The 22,798-nt window shown below is 39.2% G+C and overlaps 1 protein-coding gene across 1 annotated transcript; it reads right to left on the minus strand.

Annotated features, from left to right (window-relative positions):
- Window positions 1-1,880: 1,880 nt before the first annotated feature.
- Window positions 1,881-21,239, minus strand: SHISA4 (shisa family member 4). Its single transcript, XM_081946984.1, has 5 exons — window positions 21,010-21,239; window positions 10,106-10,277; window positions 6,423-6,556; window positions 5,522-5,695; window positions 1,881-4,652 (listed from the first exon to the last, which is right to left on the minus strand). Exons 1-5 carry the CDS (start codon window positions 21,065-21,067, stop codon window positions 4,606-4,608), a joined length of 585 nt encoding a protein of 194 aa, XP_081803110.1. The 5' UTR covers window positions 21,068-21,239; the 3' UTR covers window positions 1,881-4,605.
- Window positions 21,240-22,798: the final 1,559 nt, after the last annotated feature.

Genomic DNA, 22,798 nt, shown 5'->3' on the forward strand with positions numbered 1-22,798 from the left:
ATTTGGCATTTGGCATTTTTATCAACCCATTTAATCCTTCCCAAGAATGTGGCAGAGTCAGATGTCTGATATTGTTAAAAAGTATCATTGCAGGATGTAAGTTTTTCCAAATAAAGCAATTTTTTGCAATTGACCGAGGGTGATTTTGTCAATGACAACTATGTTCAAGCGATGCTCCAGAAGCTTTGAGATTTCACCTGAGGCTCCTAGCATACTACAGGTAGTCCTCAAGTTACGACCACAATGGAGCCCAAAATTTACAGTATGTTGTTAGGTGAGAAATTGGTTAAGCGAGCTTTGCCCTATTTTACAACTTTTCTTGCCAGGTTTGTTAAGTGGATCACTGCAGTTATTAAATTAATAACACAGTTGTTAAGTGAATCTCTTTTCCCCATTGACTTTGCCTGTCAAAAGATTGAAAAGGCTGATCACAGGCCCTCGGGATACTGCAGCTATCATAAATATGAATCAGTTACCAAGCATCTGAATAATAAATCATGTGACCATAGGGATGCTACAATGGTTGTTAAGTATGAAAATTGGTCATAGGTCACTTTTTTCAAGGACGGCACTTGGCGTGATCACTAAATGAACTGTTGTAAGTTCAGGACTACCGGTATTGGTACTATCTTTATTTTGCCACAGTCATTTTACTTTTCTTTGCAAGTCTTTGTATTTTGTCATTCGCTCCGAGTTTTTTTACTTCATGGTTATTTCTCCTATTACTCTCTGCTCTCTCAAGCACTGTAACCTCTGCTATCCAGAATTTTTCAGTTTTTAAAAAATCAATAATTCTTAAATCTGGGTGTTATGTGGCAGGTGCCTATCAGCTTGAATTCTAAAGACCTAGAGGACTTTAGCTTCTTCATTTTCTCTTACTTTGTCTCTTTTGTGGTCCCACCAGTTCTTGCTTTCAGGCAAACAATATTTGTTGCAGAGGTTCAGCGCACTATTGTTTGTACTTTGTCATACTGTTGTTTGTAGTCAGTCTGCTAACTAGGTGATCTAGTGTTTCATTGGTTTCTTTGCATATGTCAAACATTCCTGCCTACTATGCAATGGTCACTCTATAGCAGTGGTTCTCAACCTTCCCAATGCCGCGACCCTTTAATACAGTTCCTCATGTTGGGGTGACCCCCCAACCATCAAATTGGTGTCTCGGTTCCTAAGACCATCGAAAATATGTGTTTTCCGATGGTCTTAAGCGACCCCTGTGAAAGGGTCATTCGAACCCCAAAGGGGTCCCGATCCACAGGTTGAGAACCACTGCTCTATAGGCTACATCAAGAAAGATGGCTTTGTTTAAAAAAACCAGTCTAGTTAAAGCCCATCATCTCTGGCCAGTTGCAGTATCAGCTACAGATTATGGGGGTTGAAATCTAATGTATTTGGAGGGAGCCAGGGTTAGGAAGGTTGTTCCAAAATGAAAGAGAAAATCATATTTGGAAATTCTGCAGTTGAACAACTATTAAAACCGTGGACTGGGCTGAAACTTTTTCTGAACACCAAAGCTCTTCATCCAAACGTAAATCCATGTTTCTATGGCAACCATATTATTGTTCAGTATTCAAGACATACTAGATGGGATGATCTGGCATATAAATTAACTAAGGAGAAATTTTAAATTTAAAAATCAGCAAAACATACTCACCACTGATTTGAAACCTTATGGCTCTTTGTTCCCTTCCCTGCGGACACCCTCCTCAATTCATTGGAAGCAATGAAAGAACTCTGTATCAAATATTAACATTTTCTTTTATCAAGTTCTTAATTGTTGGCAAAGGAAAGTTTATTTCTCTTGTTAAGAAATTATTCTAGGACTACCTATCCACTAACTATACAGCAGAAGTAGAAGAAATACACGCCAACACACATAGCAGTAACTTAATCAGTATTTACAACTTTAATCCACATTGTAACGAACATTTTGCAAAGCAAATGTTTGCCATTCTGATTAGAATAAGAGGCAGCGATGCAACTGTTGCCGCAATTCAGCAGGCCATTCCCACACAGTGGGAATGTGGTTTGAGCAAAAGGGCTGACTCAATTAACTCCTTCCTCCAAAATTTTCTTGCAGGACTCAGAAATGGTCAAATGCATGGAGAGGATGTCTACATTGTGTTGCTTCAACATTGCTAAACACGTTGGTTTTGCAGAGCTCTGTGCAACATCAAAAGGCGTATGCCCAATGTATGGCTTCTTCACCTGGACTAAAACATTTTCCCAGTTACTGGAAGCCATGAAATTAGTGGGCATCGTAGCACATGGTGGCCTTTTCATTTTCTTGCACAGGAATTGTCTTTCAACTGTTGTTGAAGCATCATGCATTTGTGTTGCTTCCCAGGCCTTCTCTGTGTGCTCCAAATAATTTAAATACAGCCTTTGCAATCCTGGCAAGTGCAAAGTTAATATCCCTTCAGCAGGTGGGGAGGAATAGGTGGGACTGTCCAACCTCATCCCATCACACTAAATGTTGCTGATGTTTGGAAAGAACAATGAGATGTAGTGGCATATTGATAAATATGGCCATGCAGCAAGAATGCAGCAGGAATGTGCAAAACGTACTATTCTGCAGCACAAATGACTTTCTGTTCTAGCAATCTATGAGACTCCCCTAGAATGGCCAGACTGACATAGTCAGGAAGAAAACAGAGAACTCCAGTGTTCTCTGCAACATTCCAGTGGCAGAATATTAGATTTTGCACACAATAAAATGCAGATCGAGCCACAATAAACACCAAGGACTTTCAAGAGAAATAGGCTACACTGCATAAATAATAGGCACCTATTTCTTACTAGGCATTCCCATGCCTCATGAGTACAATTAATTGATCAGAGGAAAAATTGAGAGTTTGGATTCAGGACAAGTAAAGGGCTAGCTAATTTTAACTAATCTTTCTTAGTGAAAAGAAAGGAAACTAAACTGAGTTAGAATATTATGAAAGAACATGTAGGAGTCTCACTGTGGGAGAAAACACATAAGGTTTGAAATAAATTCTTATAGTTACTGTTGGGCAGTGACTATAAACAAAAACAGCAAGTATCCTAAATGATATTGTCCTCTCTTCATATTTGCATAAAAATAAAAGTGAAAGATGCTGGTTGATGAGTTCTGGGATTTGAAACAGAAACCATGGAGAATGCCCAGATTGGGGAAAGCTGTGTTAGCCAAGAATGCTGGAAATTCTAGATCAACCCATTTGGATATTGGTGGAAAGGATTTGTATAGAAATGGAACTAACCAGGAAAGAATGGACTATTTCAACACTCCTCCAAATGGCTGCCCAACTATCATATCGGTAGTTTAACCAAGGCATCCCCCTAATCTAATGGCATTGCTGAACCATTTTCAAGCCTGTTTGAATTCTGCCCCTGCTCATCTGAAATGCCAGTTCTTGGCAGGTTGTTTTTGTTCCTTGCTCTACCTTGAGAAGTGGGCAAATATGATTTCTTTACAGCGAGTTAACGGATATGTGTGAACTCAACAAGATACCTCTGTAAAGAATTCACAATCTAATTTATGCTTACTTTATCTTTTTAAATGTTGAGATTTCATATTACTATGAGGGCAGTTTCACAATCTAATTTATGCTTACTTTATCTTTTTAAATGTTGAGATTTCATATTACTATGAGGGCAGTTTATGCTGAAAGTTATAATACAATGGTGAAAGAATATGATGGTGAAAGGTTAACTCTCATTAGATTGGTGTGGAATGCACAAGAGAAATTTCAATCCAGAAGAGAAACCCTTTAAAAAATCCCTCTGAAAATCCAAATTATGCTCAATTGATAAAATTACCTCCCATTTTTTCCCTTGAAAAACATGGAAAATCTGTACTTTCACTTGCATATGAAATGCCCACAGTTTGATTTCTATATCTTCAGATATAGAAAGACAAGGTGCCTTCTCTTGTCTATTCCTCATCTCATCTTTAAAAGAGTCTATCTAGGCTCATCTACTTTTCGCATGTATTAATTGCACTTACAGCTTTATTTGGGAATCTTTTATGGGCTTTCAAGCAGTTTCTCCTCCAGATTCTGATCAAGATCTACTTAGTGTAAGGATCTTTAGCAGCACCAAATATCTTCGGACCTTCAATATGTATATCCATCTTAGGCCTCGGGGATTCCTTAAGACACAAAGCATTACCTGGAAATTATGAAGAATGGAACTAAAATTGAGCTTCTGGCAGTTTAGGGAAAGAGAGTTTCACTTAGTTCTTTGCAAAACCCTGGAGGCAATTTGCCTACTCCCTCCCTCTGAAAAATTTGGTTTCAGAGAGGGGAAATCTGTCAAATTACACATATGGTGCTTGCACCAGCTTTGTGCTCTTGCATTTGTAATCATCAGCTACTTCCTGAACCACATAGGAAGTGAGGAGGACAAGGTGATTCTCTCAATATCTGGGTTGAGTGGAGAAAAGAATTAAAAGTCACAATGCTTCCTTACCATGCAGAATAACTAATTTAAAAAAAAACACTGGCAAATACTGACACAGGCTGGAGTTTCAGGACAGTAGGAGTCCCCCTACAGGTTCTGTAAAAAGGGAGTTAGCAGGCCCATAGAGGAAAGCTTCTCTTGATTAGTCCTCCAAGATTCTTCTCAAGTGCTAGGCTGTGTGGGTTGCGGTGGGATGTATGGTGGGGGAGCTGCAGAAGAAAGAAATTGACCATTAGAATAAGCTTAGCAGCCTCTTGTCGATCTTTGTTGGTCTTGAAAAAATAATGCAAGGTTAGACTTTAGTACTTGGATAGGAAACTAGTAGGAAGGCTTAAGTCAGTAAATTGCCATACAATAAGTTGAACTTGAAGCAGATTTTTACAGAAATGCCAAAGGTGAAACTAGGTTAGCTGTTCTCCACATATATGAGGATTATAAAATTACCATACTCTAGCCTGCAAAAATCCAGATAACTACTAGGTGATAGCAAATTGAATTCTTTGTTGTTATCTAGTGATCATCACCTTTGCAGCCCTGATATAGAAGTCCTATGGAAATGTCATATTTCTATATATTTAATTCTGTTACATTGCTACATTTCATGTTACTGTATTATTTAGGGGGATAAGCCTCTTATTTTGCCTTGCTTTACTCATGGCCATTTGGGTTTCATAGGACAAACCTACCTCCATGTTTTTCTTTGTTCTTGTTCCTCTAACCTTAATTTTCCTTCCCTGCTGTTCCATGTTATTTCGATACATCCTCAGTTTTAATCAATCTTTGCCCTACCAATTACATGAAACTCAATTAAAGCTTACCCTTGTCTAATCAGAAGCAAGCATTGATAGAATTTCTTATATCTACACTTACCAAGATTTGTTCAGGGCCTATGACTTAATGGATATTGTGGATCATTCATGTGTGACATTTTCCTAACAATGTTTCTGGAGAATTGCAGCTCTTATAATTCTTTGCCCATGCTTGAATGACATTTTGAGAGTTCATACTGAATATGTCTGCACCCATACCTGGATAGGAAGTAAGTCCAGCTTATCATTACTTTATACTCTTTTCTTACCTGAAGGATTGTAGTATGGTGGCCCAGGTGGATATAGAGGATACTGTGCTGGAACTGTAGGTGGGTAGGGAAACACAGGGGCATATCCAGGATGAAATGCTGGCCCTGCTTTTGGATCCATGGGATAAGGGTCTGGCGGCTGATCAGGATAATGAGAAAGTGGAATCTCCTGACCTGGATTTGACAAACTTTTGTTAAGTGCATGGTCTGAGCTGATAGTAAATCTGTGTAGCAATCTGGATTTGAAGGATAAGAGACGGCTTGGAGCATGCATGGGCACTGGGCATCATATCTGTTGGAAGCCGCGTCTTTTCCCAACCTTATAACACAATTCAAGGAAAAGACATGTTTGATTTTATGAGATGCCAGTAGGTATAATCTGCTCTCTGGTGTGCATCACCTTTCCTCTTTTGAATCCAGATCACCACAAGCATTATTGATAATTCTCCATGTTATAAGGCAGTCTTCTCCCAATTTGCTAGTTTTTAGTAGAGAATGTGCTGGATTGCAGCTGCAATCATTTCTCTGGCAGCCTGACTCTGGAAAAGTTTCCCATCAGAATGTTCCTCTAAGCAGCATAAAACTAATTGCAAATATGGTCTATGAGAAAGAAGATTTTGGTAGAAAGCCCAATGTAGCTGGCAAAATCAAGACAACAAGAATGACATAGATTTCAATAATTTAATGCTACTTTGAAGTAAAATATGGAGCTCTGGAATTGTAATAGGAAGTTCCCTGTTTCCTTTCTAGCGAGAATTAATTAAAACAGATGCCTCCCCTTCCCACCTTAAGTTGAATTGCTATTTATGACATTATCAGTCAACTGACTCTCCCTCCAGCATTCACAGTTCCCCCCCTCCCAATCTCTCCCAGCAGGTCACAACAGAAGGACATTTTCTACCTTGATAAGGAGTCTGCATGTGATGCCGTCGCTGGTACAAGTAGCAGCAGGAGCACAGGAAGCAGCAGACAATGGTGGCGACAATAGCCACAAAGAGAATCACAGCTGAAGCGATGCCAGCAATGGTCCTCGGGCTGCAGAGCACAGACAAAGATAAATTATGTTCGTGCTACAAAACCAGCTACTGAAACAGATACAGGGATGGGGGAATTCTCAAAAAGCCAGTCACTTCTACTGCCCATCTTCACAAGAGATCCAGTTGGGTCCAGTTAAAAAACAACGGGGGGGGGGGACTATCAAATATGGCAAAGTTATTTTAAAAATACAGCAGGTGACCAAGGAATCTCCTCCTGATTTATTTAATAAATTTTATTTAATTTTAAAAAGAAATATGTAGTAGCAATATCACCCAAATATTATTTGAAGAAGACTTCTTCCTTTCTTGAGACCTTGGATGGATCAGGGTATCGTCCACACTGTCAAATGGACAGTCCAGGAAACGATGCACAAAAGAATCAGTGTCTGGGCAGATTCTCACATTGCTGTGATCATGGTGGATGTTTAAAACAAAGATGGACGTTAGCAAAGCTGCTTTTAAAAATGCACCATTTCCCCAGTCCTTCTGTGGCCTGTTTGGGCCTATAGCGATGGAAGAAGAGGGAAGAGGAGGGGAATCTTGTTGATAATATGAATTCCTCAAACGATATCCCCCTTCAAAATTCACTTAGAGGCTTTCCTGAATACATTTGTGCATTCCTACTAAAGAGTAGATTTAATTAAGATACAAATAAATGGGCTTATATTAAAAATAATTTTAAAAAACTATTAAAAATGGTTTCAAATCTCAGAGTTACAAATGTAAGAATCTCCACTTTATGCTTCAACAACCATTGAAGGAATAGATCAAATTATTTCAATACTGTATTTACATTAATATACTTAAATTCAATACTTCAATATTTTCAACACTCTTGCTATCATCGTCTGAAAATGAAAATAAAAATCACAACTTCATTCGAAAGGGCATGAACAAGACAGCCGAACTACCGTTTTTTTTGGAGTATAAGACGCACCAAGGTTTTGAAAGAGAGGGAGAGAAAGAGAGAGAAATACAGTAGGTATGTAGGGAGAGAGAGAGAGAGAGAGAGAGAGAGAGTAGTTAGGTAGGTAGGTAGATAAAGGGATATATGTAGAGAGAGAAATAGAGAGAGAGATATAGAGAAATACAGTAAGTAGGTAGGGAGAAAGAGTAGATAGATAGGTCGGTAGAGGGATAGAGAGAGAAATAGAGAGAGCAAAATACAGTAGAAAGGGAGAGAGTACGTAGATTGGTAGGTAGAGGAATAGAGAGAAAAAAATACAATAGATAGGTATGGAGAGAGAGAGTAGGTAGGTTGGTAGGTAGAGAGAGAGAGAGAAATACAGTAGATAGGTAGGGGGAGAGAGTACGTAGGTTGGTAGGTAGAGGGATAGAGAGAGAAAAATACAGTAGATAGGTAGGGAGAAAGAGGGTAGCTGGGTATGTAGGTAGATAGAGGGGGGAGAGAGAGAGAGAGAAATACAATAGGTAGGTAGGGAGAGAGAGAGAGAGAGAGAGAGAGAGGAGAGAGAGAAAGTAGGTAGGTAGATGTTTCCAGGTGTAGTTGTCCATGTGCTGGAGAAGGAAATCACTGACAATCTGCAGCACGTAAGACTTTGTTTATGCTGGCATAGCATTTGATCAATGTGATCCTCATCAATCAAAGACTTTCCAAAAGGGAAAAAAAAGTTTTTGCATTCTGCAAACCTCCCCAAAATGGCCAGTTTTTCATGAAAATGGACCCATTCCCCCCCCCAAAAAAGGCATGAATAGCCTTGGGGGGGCTTGCAAAGTGCTCCTGGGGGTGGGGGGGACCAAAAATGAGCAAAAACCAGTCCGTTTCTTGTCAAAGAAATTGCATGCATAGCCTTATGGAGGTTTATAGAGTGCTGCTGGGGGCTGGGGGGCAAAAAATGGCCCATTTTTTGCTCATTTCTGCTCTCCCCAGCCCCCAGGAGCTCTCTGAAAACCTCCATATGGATATGCACAGCCATTTTGGTGAAGAGGCGGGGCTTCGGGAGGCAAAAAATGCTGTATTCGGTGTAGAAGACGCAGCCAGATTTTCAGCCTCTTTTTTGAGGAAAAAAGGTGCGTGTTATACTCCGAAAAATACGGTAAGTAGAAAATACTTGCGAGCAGAACAAAAATCTTGCTCCAGGACTTGTGGAACAGGATACCTTAATTAAACTTACTTTTTTATCTTTTCAGAATTATGGAGCTCAATAAGACCTAGTCTCATTTGAGAATGATATCCAATACCCACCATTTATTCTTCAACAACATTTTTCCATCTGTACTTTGGACCTAGTTAGAGGACATGTGTGAAGGTATATCAGCTATGTGTTAGAAACTCTTCCTACTCAGCATTACTAAAAAAGCTTGAAAAAAGGCTTAAGTAAGTAGATCTATATATCAAAAATTATCTATGGTATTAGACGTTCTCTTAACAACACCCAACGATCTTTATACATATACATTTGTCTACAGTTTAATTCTTGGTCTCATGTTGCTTTAAAAAAATTAAAACTCAGAAGCCACATGGTTACTTACTTGCCTCTGGTATTTTTTGCTGTTCTCTGACATGAGAATTAGATATTTCAGCCTCTCTATCTTCAACTTTTATAAAGTGTGCAAATGGTGTCTCAGTTCTCAACCTAAGCAAGAGTATATTGGGTTCTGGCTTAGCAACTTATGTGCATCAAGCTTTATGGCTTATAAACCATGGATTATGGCAGGAGTTCATAATCAAGGCACGAATGCCACATGTAGCTCATGAAAACTTTGGGTGCTGGCTCCATCATTCAGATTTAACTGCAAGGGAAACTGGATTTGAACCAGAAAGAAAGAAGAGCTCATCTCTTTCCCCGTGGCCTTTTTTCCAACCATAATTTGCATTACTATAGCTATGTAGAAAGAATTTTGACTTCAGAAACTGAAGACACCTTCCTGAGAAAGGATAAACCATCTCTTCCCTACTCCATTCTCCTGTGATCAAACTGAACCCCTAGCTATATTTCAGTCATAAGAACAAAGTACCATATTTTCCAGAGTATAAGACGTACCTTTTTCCTCCCAAAAAAGAAGGTGAAAATCTGGGTGCATCTTATACACTGAATACAGAATTTCTGGCCTCCCGAAACCCCGCCCCTTCACCAAAATGGCCGTGCATAGCCTTTAGGAGGCTTCCAGAGTGCTCCTGGGGGTTCTGGAGGGCAAAAATGAGCAAAAAATGGGCTGGTTTTTGCTCAGTTTTGTTCCCCCCCCCCAGCCCCCAGGAGCACTCTATAAACCTCCTAAAGGCTACGCGTGTCCTTTTTTTTTGACAAAAAACAGGGCCGTTTTTGGGAGGTCTACAGAGTGCAATTTTTTAAAAAAAAAATTTGCCTTCGAAATCTTGGTGCGTCTTATACTCCAAAAATATGGTGTGTGTGTGTGTGTGTGTGTGTGTGTGTGTGTGTGTGTGTGTGTATCTGAGATATATATATCTGAGAGGTGGCTTAGATCCCTCCGCTCTGTTTCTTTTGGCACTTCACAAGTAACACTAAGTCTTCAGTCACAATCTTGATGCTTTCAAACACCTTGTGTGGCTATTGCATGTTTTTACCCAAAGGCCATGCAGTGCTTCTGCTGCCGTTCAGTGAGAAGGTTCCTGATATCAAAGCAACAGAAGCGATGGTAGCAGTCACCACAGCAGAAAGAAGGAAAGTTGCAGTCTATGCTACGGTGCCAGGAGCCATTTCTGTCTATGTACCACTTGCAGTCTTCATCAGCTGAGACTGGAAGGAGAAAGAAGACACTCCTTTTATCAATTCCATAGAAAATAGAAAGCAGTGAGAAATCCTCTAAGATAGGGGTGTCAAACTCAATGTCATGGAGGACCACATCAGGCTTGTTTGACCTCGGGGGACGGGGGTAGGTGTGGCCAGGCTGGTTATGGCCAGCTTGATGTCTCTCCTTTTGGGGGTGCCTGCGGGAGCCCAAACACCTGCATGCAACCCTCCCAAGCTACGTTTTCACCAGCAGAGGGTTGTAGGAGGCTGCGGCAGCCGAAAACAGAGCCCAAGAGCCCATTTTCACTGGCAGAAGCACCTCAGGCTAGTCCTTCGCTGTTTCCAGGGTGGCCCCATGAGCTAGATCTAAGTACCACGTGGGCCAGATCCGGACCCCAGGCCTTGAGTTTGACACCCCTGCTCTAAGAACATTGTACAGGGAACACCCTGAAATTTCCTACACATCAGCCTCTAGGAGTAACTCAGGGACCCACAGTCAAAGGCCTTCCAGAATTTTGCAAGCAATCATTGCATGGTCTTTCACAATAACAGGGGAATCCCAACAATTAAAATTAAACTTGAAAAATGTTTGTGAGATCATTAGATCTTACAAAATCATGTAAGATATTCTCTGACATTAGGTAAGAATGCCAAAATCTCTTTAACGTCTTGTAAGATTTTGGTTTTCTTGAAATCTCACACAATTTGCGTACTGAACTGTAAGTTTTTCCAATTTTTAAAAAAATATTCTTATTAAATTAATTTAATTTAATTAATTACACTATTTATGGCTTACTCATAAGTTATACCATTCACAATCTCACATTGCTGCTGCTGGCTGTAAACATCATTCTCTCTCTAGCTCTCTCTTTTTAAATATAAAAGCAATAATGCAGAAGTTGGCAACATAATGAAAATGGATATTTTCTTTGGCAGTTGTAAGACTCTCAGGCTTAATATTTTTCAGATCTTTTTAAACAAAAAAAAAGTTTAGTAGGAAGCAGCTATGTAACAAAGTAAAGTGCCAGCTTCTAGAAATATCAGAATGCTTCGGAATAACAGAAATTATAACATGTATTTATACAATTTAAATATAGTAGGAGGACATACAGGTAGTCTTCGACTTACAACCACAATTGAGCCCAACATTTATGTTGTTAAGTGAGACATTTGTTAAGTGAATTTTGCCCCATTTTAGAAGTTATTTTGCCACAGTTGTTAATTGAATCACTACAGTTGATGTTAGTAACCCAGTTGTTAAGTGAATCTGGTTTCCCCACTGAGTTTGTTTGCAAGAAGATCGCAAAAGGTGATCACATGACTCTTCGGACACAACAACAGTCATGAATATGAACCAGTTGTCAAGTATCTGAATTTTGATCACATAATTATGGGGATGCTGCAAAGGTTGCAACTGTGAAAAATAGTCATAAGTTGTTTTTTCAGTGTTGTTTTAAATTTGAACTGTTACTAAACAAACAGTTGTAAGTGGAGGGCTACTTATAGTTCATCATTTTTTTAGACAGTATGGGAATTTGCCTTCTACAAAACAAAAGAAAATGAAAAGCTGGTATAAGAGACAATATCTTCTGGGGGCTGATCCACATCATTTTGTCTTCAAGGAAAAGGGTTATTGGCCATGATCATCACGGCAACCATGACCTATAAAAATTACAGTATAAATTACAATTAGATGCTAATTAAATTCATTCATATATTATTGCCCCAATACATTGTTTCTTTTAACAAAATTAAAACAGACTGTGAACTACATGCAACATATGGCATATTCAAATATAAGAATTTCTATATACAGTCTTGCAACCTCCTCCACCTATGTATTTAATTATTTAATTGTTTTATGTATGTATTTTATAACGCATTTTAGTGACTGTACACCGCCCCGAGTCCCTTTCGGGAGAGGGGGCGGTCTATAAATATGAATAATAAATAAATAAATAATAATAAAGATACATGTTCTTGATCATTGTTGTAACAGCTAAGTGAATATGTAAATTGTCATCACTATCTAAAGTTGTATTATTTGTTACTTTAAAAAAACTTTATAGACAAAATTAATTACAAGAAACCTTGTATCATTATAATAAAGATGTGGAATACATACTCAGCTTGCTATGCATTTATAAATGCTGTCAATAAAAAATATATATGGTACATATGTTGATCATGTTGTGTCAAATTTAGCCAAGCGGAGGAAGATAAAAATGAAACTCTTGTACTCTCTGGCATGTTTAGGTTTGGTCACAGCTATGGTTTTTTATTACAACCCAGAATATCAAATGAGTTCATTCCTATGATTCAATCCCCTTCATTTAGACATGTGACCTCCATATATAGAACATGACCAGCTGTCTTCAGATGACTGGAAGTGCTTTCCCTGCGCTCTAAACATTGCAACCATTTTATTAATTACAGTTACATTATGCCTCTTTTCCAAAGTTCAAGGGATGTGTACAATTCTGACCCTTCACCCGTGTCTTTGACAAGAGAATGAGACCCATTGCTTTATTGCCCCTGTCATCTTTCATTTTTTATTGATATAATTATAGTATCTTTGATTGTTGTGAGCTGCCCAGAGTTATTGAGGGTTGGGCAGCATAGAAAATTAATACACTATTATTATTATTACTATGGTTGCTCACACAGTCAGCCAGCTGTTTAGACTGGATTTGGCATTTCTATTCTTCGCAAGGACCTGGGATAGGCAGACATTATTATTTGATTATTTTAAACTTCTTGCAAGATGTAAGCTGTTTCACGTAAAGCTGCTTTTTGCAATTGACTGATGGCAATTTTGTCAATATCAATGGTACTCAAGTGGTGCTCCAAATGTTTTGGGATTGCCACAGACATTCTAATTTTATTTGCAGATTCTTATATTTTGTGATTTTTCTCATAATCTTTCTCTTCTGTTTTGCTGTCCACTATCCAGACCTTTTGGGGTGTGTGTGTGTGTGTTAATAAATTTAATAATAATAAATTTAATTTGTTAGCCGCTCCCTCTCCACAAGGGACTCGGGGCGACGTACAATAAAAACACATACATATATGTATATAAACATACACATGCACGGAGGAGGTAACAATCATAAATACATCACAATAATAATAATAAAATTTGCCATTAAAATACCCCATATTAAAAATTACAAATTTAAAAAAGGACTGTCAGGAGGAATAGGATGAAACTACGATTGAGCCAGGCCAGATAATTGAAAAAGGTGGGTCTTGAGCTTTACACGGAAGGAGCAGAGATCGGAAGTAATCCTGATGTCAAGGGGGAGGTCATTCCACAGGGCTGGGCCCATCACAGAGAAGGCCCTGCTCCTGGGTGTCGCCCCCCCGACACTGTTTAGCGAACGGCACCCGGAGAAGTCCCTCTCTGTGTGAGCGGATTGGTCGTAGGGATGTATGGGGCAGGATGCGATCCTGCAGGTAACTAGGTCCTGTGCCATGGAGCGCTTTGAAGATCGTAATCAAAACCTTGAAACGCACCCGATAGACCACAGGAAGCCAGTGCAGCTCGCGCAGGAGAGGTGTTACATGGGAGTACCTAGTACTCCCCATAATCACCCGCGCAGCCGCATTCTGGACCAACTGCAGTCTCCGAGTGCATCTCAAGGGAAGCCCCATGTAGAGAGCATTGCAGTAGTCTAGGCGAGACGTCACCAGCGCATGGGTGACTGTGCGTAAGGCATCCCGGTCCAATAAGGGGCTCAATTGGCGCACCAGGCGGACCTGGTGGAACACCCCCCTTGCCCTCATTGTTAACAAATAACAATTCTTAAATCTGGGCTATTATGTGGCAGATGCCTGTCTGCTTGAGGACTTTTAGCTTCTTCATTTTCTATTACTTGGTTTACTTTGTGGTCCCACCAGTTCACCAGTTTGTAATCAGTCTGTGCGATCTTCTTGCAGCCACTAACTAGGTAGTCCCCTGTTTCTTCAGCATCTTTGCAGATGCAGCATTTGTTGTCTCTTGCTTTCTTCTCAAGGCTGGTTTTACATGCATTTGGCTTGGTCTTGTGTGGACAGAATTGCCCCTATGTATCTTTCTTCAAGTTTCCTACTCTTAATCATTGCTAGGTCTGCTTTGTTATCTGCTTTGCCTGCTTTTTTTAAAGTATTAAGTATCACATAGTATTTTGCCTTGCCATATCTCTTTTCTGTTCTTCATTGGGTAGGCCAGTTTGGTCTCTCCTCCACTCAGTAACCCACCATTGGGTCAAATTCAGTGCATCCTCTTCATTGTCCTTCATATATTACTCCAATGTCCCTTTCTCTTCTTCAACTGTCTGGTATTATTTATCTTTTGTCCCAAATTTACTGTTCAGACAACCCCATTAAGTAAATAGGTTTGTTGTAAGAGAGTATCATAATCAAGTGGATATTTTAATTTGGATATTCCAAGTCAGAGACAATAGAGTACTTTAACCCATTATATAATATGCTGTATTTTAGTACAATGAGTCTAAATTCCTTGCACAGGATTCGTAATCTTAAAACCAATTTCCCCACATATGAAGATATTTCTTTTATAGAGTAAGATAGCTACTCACTACTATACACCACATTAAAAATAAGAATACCTCTATTCTTTGCTTGTTTATATGAAACAAAATTCAGTCACAAATGTATTACCTATGATGACTCATGTGAACAGTATTATGAACATAAATAGTGTCTTTTTTTTTCAAATATGCATAGTCAGTGCTACCTCCCACCACACCCCTTCCTCTAATCCATGTAAGCTTCTTGATTATTAACTGAATTAAAGGGAATCTATAGCAGAGTTTTGCAGACTTGATCTGTTGGAATGAATCATGTTTATGAAAGGACTGGTATTCAGAAGTGAGACTCAGGAAACACAAAATCGCTCCATTCAGTCACTGAACAAGGACAAGCAGAACTCATTTTTCGTTTTCTGTCTTATGTTACCTTCCTTTTCTTTGATTCTCTGCTTCTCTAAGAGAAACAGTTGCATTTCTCTCATTCTATAGAGAAAAGCTGCAGCTTTCTTTTTTCCCTGGCACTGGATGACTATAAGAAACAATTAACAAACAAGTCCTTTAACATGGTTTTATTAGTGTTTTTGTCATTTTAGAAGATGGAAGAAGGCAGCTGGAATTCCCCTCCACTGACACAATGAAGAGATGAAATGGCAAGGCAACGTAAGCCTAATCTCCTGACATGTCAACTATCGGGGCACAGAAAGATGTTAATGCATATTCATCAGGATTATATTTATATTTTCTGATTTTTCTCCCAGTTTTTCTCCCCCTGTGCAGACACAGGGGGAGAAAAGACTTCTTCTTTTTTTATCAACAATTGTTAAGTTCAGGGTGCTATATGGCAAGTGCTTGTCTTTCAGCCAGTATAACACAAACATCCATATCCATTTGAACCTTAGAGAATGCACTCAGGAAACGTAATTGGTTTTTCTAAATTATTAAGTGTTGAACTTAATTACTTTTTTATATTTTAGTCAAGGATATTGCCAAGCATGGGAAAGGCTTTCCCAAAACAGAGTTTTAATAATTAAAATTTCTGGCCTTCAGTGCAGCAAATGCAATATGCCCCTTATTGTATATAGAACTGGGAAAAACTTTACTTCTTCAATTATTCTGGAAGAAAATGAGCATTTGCAAGAGGGCTGGATTCCTGCATGAGTTATCTGCTTCATCTTTGTGATGGGAAAGGGTTATCTCTGGTACAGTTTTCTTAACTTCCCTTTTTCATTTCAAATATTCAGAGATGTACTCGCCCTGAATAAACAGTTTGACAAATGTGCAATCTTCAGCAAGGAAAATTATTCCATGATTGATAGCCAGCATGTCCAACATTGTTAAGATGTTAGACTTGATTATAGAGACCCAGATTCCTCAATTAATCATGGAGCTCAACAGGTGATCTTGAGCCAATGATTCTGTCTCAAACAAACATAACTCACAGAATTGTTTCCAAAAGCCTTAAACTCTCAAAACAGGCAAGTTATAAACATAATAGTAAGTTAATAAATGCAACAATAATAAATAAAATGTTCAGGACTTTTTCTAGCATGATCAAAGCTTGTATCTGTTAGAAATCACGATAATTAAAATTAAAGTCTTTTAGAATGCATAAATTTGATCTAAATAGTTCAATTATTGCTTTGACTACAGTAGTACTGTAAGTACTATTTCTGGACTCACAATAAGATTAGAACCCTTTAACTCCACTCCTCTAAATTTGTCCCCTCAACTCCTATGATCTCTAGCCAGAACTTCCATTAGCTATTGTATTAGTTGGACATACTGTCTTGGAATTAAATTTGAATTATACAAGACACTGAGATGAAACATTGCATAGCCTGTTCTTCTTAACAGTTTTTTATAATACAAAGCCACTATCAAGAGGCCAAGAAATTAGCTACCCTGATAAAGTAGCATTAACATAGTTTGCAGATATAGCCTATCCATCACAAGCAGGGCCCCATTGGAGAAACACCCTCAGGTTGTGTGAAAGAATGCAGGGAGTCTTAATCAGCTATAGGTGTCAGCACCATGGACAGCACCACACAAATGAATGACCAGGTTCCAGATAAAAGCAAGTTTTACTTGTCCCAACAGTAAGCCCAAAAATGAACAAAGGATCTTGAAGCTGTACATCCAAACTTGACAATGGGATACAAAATACTTTCAAACTGAATAAATTGCTTTAGACATTAAAAATAAAGCCAGTTAGATCTTTCCTCAAGTAATTACTGAGTCAGTGGGATTTGTTATAGTTTCTATTTCATTCTACAATCCATTCCTTCCTATCTAATTTTATCTTCTTTGTGGATACCTCAATTTTTTTCCTCCTTGCTATTGGAATGTCCTGATCTTCAAGTATTTTGGAACTTCCTTTCCTTCAAAGATCCACAGCAAATCCTCATTAATCCAAAATTCAAAGAATCCAAAGTTCCTCTATGGTATTCACCTTGGAACTGCCTTGAATGTGTCTGCTAAATTAACACCAGCAATCTTGGGCCAACAGCATCGTCCCTCCATCCCCCACAGTAAAAACAGAATTAATATTTTCTAACTTTCTGTGAAGCTGACAAGAAGCACTTTGGCTCTAGCAATGGAAACCTCATTTAATGATTAGAAGTCTGTCCTTTCGGATGTTCTACATCCAAAAGGGATATTAGAGTGTTTTTTTAATATGTCAAGATTTCATTCTAAATGTATCTATTTTTATTATGATTACAGATGGTGTAAAATAAAACAAGAGCCAACCAAGTACCACTTTACTGCACAAAGATCAGCGTAATTCCCAACTATCAAAATATATAAAAAAAGAAAAGGCTTCTAAACACATTTTGTATACAAAAGTTCCAATTTTAAAAACCCTATTCTCAAAAGAAGCCTAAGAGAAAATGCCAAGACAAAACTCTTCTGCATTGTTTAGGGTTACGAATGCCAGCTAAAATCAAACCTTGAAATTTCTCCCTCCCACCCAGTAAATCACTCCATATGTCACACAAGATACATACGTGGCTGCCATAAGCAACATTCCCTTCCCCAAAGGCTGCTTTGTGACAAAACTATAGTTATATTAATGGAATTAATAATTACTAATTAAAAATAAGTCACCTCACCTACAATATTAAATGGTCCCCACATGAACTCATACATATAAACCACTTTAACTTGGCAAACAACTTTCACTTAGTATGCACAAATGCATGCCCTTTCAGCAAGAGGAGAAACAGAATGAATATTAAGTGAGAGAAAGGTAACTCCATGGAGATGCAAACTGGATGTGCGTGAGGCACACGAACAAGTTAACTGGACTAATAAGAAAAGGAGAAAGAAGGGTATTGCACTAAGACGCTTCCATCCAGCATCCATATTCAGCTTAATATTGAAGCTTTGTAAGATGAAGGGTGTAACACCATTTGGACCACTTGCCTATGTACTGTTTTCAACAGCTGCTGCTTCTCATTAGGGAAGGCAAAATGATACCTCAGCTTAGTGGTAGTTATTTGAGAGGAAAACATATTCATCATCTAACAAAATGTTATTACATCTAACAGAATTACAATATCTGTTATAAACAAATGGGGAAAAATCTATTACGGTGATTTAACTGAGACTTGGATAAAAGTCAGCTGGGTTTTTTTAAAAGATTTTTTTTGTCTGAAGTACCTTTTAAAAACCTTTCTATAGTTGAAAATGTTAGCCTGAATCTACATCATAATCAAAATTGCCTGAAACAAATTCCTCAGGAGCCAGAATTTTTAACCACAGTATGTTGCAAACCTAGATTTCCACATAATACCTTAAGTCATAAACCACCAGAATGATCAGAATTCACAAATCAAATAAAAACAAAGAAACTATGGGATTGCTAGACATGTTGCATAAAAGTCAATTATACTGTCTGGTTGCCAGAACTTTTTTGGGGGGGGGGGGATCCTCATTATCCTTACATCTTGAATAATGAAGTGTTCTCCTTCTCACAACACAATTTTTTCTCTTATGATAAGAAAAAAAATAAGCCTTTGTCTGTTGTAACTGTTTAAACCAGTGGCTCTCAACCTTTCTAATGCTGCGACCCTTTAATACAGTTCCTCATGTTGTGGTGACCCACAACCATAAAATTATTTTATGTTTTCTGTATTTTTTGGAAAATGTGTGTTTTCTGATGGTCTTAGGCGACCCCTGTGAAAGGATCGTTCCACCCTAAAGGGGTCCCGACCCACAGGTTGAGAACCACTGGTTTAAACAAAAAATCTGTTTTCAATCATTACTCAACTTCAGCCACAGTCGTGTAATTAGCAAAATTAAGGGATAACTAGTTTATATTAAATGTTCTCAAGTAGGTATGAAGCAATACTCTGAGAACAGGCCACTTTCAGAACTAGAGATGTTTTACACCAGGGGTGTCCAAACTTGGCAACTTTAAGACTTGTGGACTTCAACTCCCAGAATTCCCCAGCCAGCTGCTGGCTGGGGAATTCTGGGAGTTGAAGTCCACAAGTCTTAAAGTTGCCAAGTTTGGACACCCTGTTTTACACCATCAAAACTTGAGAACATATTTCTCATTATAAAATCATCATGAAGTTTTATGCACAATTTCTTTCTTTTCTTTTCTTTTCTTTTTTTCTTTTTGCAGGATATCTGGTATACTAGGATTAGGATATGGTCCATCTCTATTCATTCTGGCTGAGGATGAAAGAAGTTGCAGTCCATCACTTGAACACACTAGATTGAGAAAAGTGCCTTAGAAGCTAATGAGTTGGTCTTCCTGAAAGCAAACCATCTTGTTATGTTCATGAGCATAAGGATGATTAGCATGCTCAGTTTATAAGTGATTACAATTACTAGCATTTTTCACATGGTCTTTCACAGAAAAGCCTAGATGTTTTATGCAGATCTACAAATCCATATTTTTGAAAGCATTAACTTGGAGACTGATTTGTTAACTTTTCATAAATGTTGTTAGATTATACTTTCAAAGGCACGTGTCTTTTCTGAACATTAGGAATCCCATAGTGCAAAAGTTCTACATTGCAAAAATAATAAAAGTTCTACATTGCACAAAATAATACTGTTATGTCAGCAAAACACTAATGTCAGCAAAAAGACCATTGGCACAATCATTGTATCAGAGCAACTTTATATCTGGTTAGGTGACTCCACTTTTCCAGGGATCAGCAATGCAGTATTGGGAGTAGCAAACAGCAACATGTTCAGTCACTAAACATTAAGTCACTGCAAGCTCTTCAGTCCAGACACAATTTCGCCTTTCTACAAATAGCTTCTTTATTTTTGAATCTCATATAATTCAGGTTATTTAACTCCCACGGGTTCCTATAATTATCAGGTTAGCATCCTTCTTTAACCACAGACAAAAATAATTCACACGGAATCATCATCCATAAACATTTCAACAAGGCAGGAAAAAGAAATAGACCCAACTATGATTAGATGCAGGCTTTTCTGTTTGTAAGTCTTTCCAAGAGCCTGCATTGCTCAAAGGAAGGGGGGGGGCAACTGTCACAAAGTTCTGATGTGTAATTGTCAAGTGCTGTTTCTCCCCATCCCTTGATATGAACACTTTTGCACAGCTCCCGTGTGGTTCAATGGAACACACTCAGAAGTTTCCCCTAATTTGTATGACTTTTTTAAAAAAATAAATGATTATCTTTCTGGTCCTCCAGTTTCCAAGATTGATTTGGGGGTGATATTCCAGTTGAGCGTTTTAAACCAAAGGACACAAACGATGAGCCCTTCAGCTCTTATCCTCTCTAGAAAAAAATATATAGACCAGCTCAAGAGAGATAAACGTGGCTTTAGATGAAAACGGTATTTACTATTCCCCGGACATCAAGGCAGCAAAATAACACCACATGTCCCACTCTTGAATCACAGAGATAGTGAAGAAGGATGAACCATGAGGGTTTTCCCACCCTCTTCTAATTCCTCTAGCTGTGATGGAGCATTTCACACATGCTCAGGAGCGCCCTTGTTCCATTACTTTCAAGAGGGAATACAAAAATATTCCAAAGCAGAGACCGGCTTCGACCAGAAAGAGCCCAGAGAAGCACCATCACTCACCCCCACCCTCCCCTCAACCAGGCGCTGATTTGGTGTTTGCTTCGCGCAGCGGGCCTGCGCCTCACTCCTATTCCCCTCCTGCCGAGAGCCCAGCGCAGGACCCACGCCGCGGCCCCTCACCCCGGCCTTACCCAGGGTTGCAGCGACTAGGCTGCAAAGCACCATCCACGCCAGGGCCCAGCTCCCCATCGCGGTCCTTCTGAAAGGCTTCCAGATGCCCGGCCGACGCTGCGGGAAGGGGCGGGCGCGGAGAAACCGGATCCAAAGGGGGGGGACGCCTCCTCTTCTCCCAAGAAGGGAAGCGCGAACCGCGGTGGGAGGCTAGACCGAGCTGTTTCTTGCGTGCCGGGCCGGGCTGTCGGAGCTGAGGGGCCTGTTACGGGATTACCGAAGGCCGTAATTTTCGTCGCAAGCCGGTTTGGTTGGCAGCCGGGGATGGGGCGGGGGGGGGGGTGAACTATGGGTATTTGTGTTCTCTGAGAGTCTCAAACTGATGCATGACGTGGAGGGGGGGGGACGGGATGAAGGAAAAAGCAAAGCATCAATTCCTCACTGTACAATTGAGGAAAGTGTCTTTAACTCATCGTTTCTCTGCCTTCCAAGTTCTCTGAACAATTTTTTGTCAAAATTAAAAACGAAAAGATCATAACAGAACGTAAAACATAAAAAGGTTTCAAACTTCCAACATCTGAAAAATGTGTCTTAAGGACCCCTTCAAGGAAAGCTCCAATAACAGAATTTGGGCTTGTACAGTAAAGTTTCTCCACTTTTTCTAGTTGTTCGCTCCATTCAGGGTTGCCTGAAAATCATTATTGGAGCCAAATGTTTCTTAATCAAGATCCCCACATTCATTAAAAGCTAGTGCCTATGAATGAAGGACATTTGAACCCCCTCCCCAAATGATCATTGAAAAATCATGAAATTTATACCCTTTATCACTAGAAAAGCTCTTATTTTATCATAATTGCATCCAGACCAAAGCTTCATTTTTTATACCAGTCAGTGAACATAAGGTGGGATGTTCCCCCCTGAAAGTCAAGAGCACAAGGCTGCTTCAAGATCCTTTGAGCTTCAGATGGAGCAGTCAGTGATGCTCTGTCCCAGCCAGCCAGGTCAAAGTGCAAAACTCAGCCAAGCAGCCAAGTATCCAGAGCATATGCTCATCATCATCCACAATTGTTCGGGCATGCCTCCATATGCCTTATTTTCTGATGTGTAACCTCACTTCATGGTTGTAGGTTTATAACTGCACTATAATTGCATACCTTCTACCTTGCCATCATGGATATTAGTGTGTTCCCTAAGTCTCTAGTACTTGTCCCTTTCCCTCTCCCTGAACAGGGATCACCATAGCTCTTTCCACCCCTTAGCACGAACATAGGTTTCACTTTTTAGCTTTTGATTTCATCTCCCTCCCACTAGCTTTTCCTCTCCCTCCCTGGACATCCTTTATTTTGTGACTGTTTTCACTTCTCCAAATCTTACTTTTGCTGTTCCCTGTCTTCTGCTTAAGAAGATATGATTTCTGGGGCACCAAAAAGGGTTTTGCTTTATGCTTCTTCCCCCCCCCCCCCCCATTTCTTCCATGTTGGCCCACATGTCTGAAAGACTTTGTTTTATGGGTTTTAGCTCTCTTTTTATCTTTTAAACCAGTGGTGGGATTCAAATAATTTAACATTAGTTTCTCTGCCCTAATGATTTCTTCCAACAACCAGTTCACCAAACTGCTCAGAAAATTAACAACCGGTTTTCCCAAAGTGGTGCAAACTGTCTGTATCTCATCACTGCTTTAAACTCTTCCGTTGTGTCTTAAAAATATAACAAACCCATGTGATTATTAAGATGTAAAGCGAGGCAGAGACCTGCTTTTATGACATGTAGGAGAGAACCTGTGTTGCTCTTAGGCTATGGAATATCTCC

This window comes from Natrix helvetica, assembly GCF_964273705.1.
Source record: "Natrix helvetica genome assembly, chromosome: 3".
Taxonomy (NCBI): Eukaryota; Metazoa; Chordata; class Lepidosauria; order Squamata; family Natricidae; genus Natrix; species Natrix helvetica.

Excerpts from the sequence above, each read along its gene's own strand:
- SHISA4 (XM_081946984.1), bottom strand. The coding sequence starts at position 21,067 with ATGGGGAGCTGGGCCCTGGCGTGGATGGTGCTTTGCAGCCTAGTCGCT. Across the intron at positions 10,278-21,009 it reads CCTAGTCGCTGCAACCCTGG|TCTCAGCTGATGAAGACTGC; the intron begins GTAAGGCCGGGG and ends TTCTCCTTCCAG. Across the intron at positions 6,557-10,105 it reads AAGCACTGCATGGCCTTTGG|CCCGAGGACCATTGCTGGCA; the intron begins GTAAAAACATGC and ends TGTGCTCTGCAG.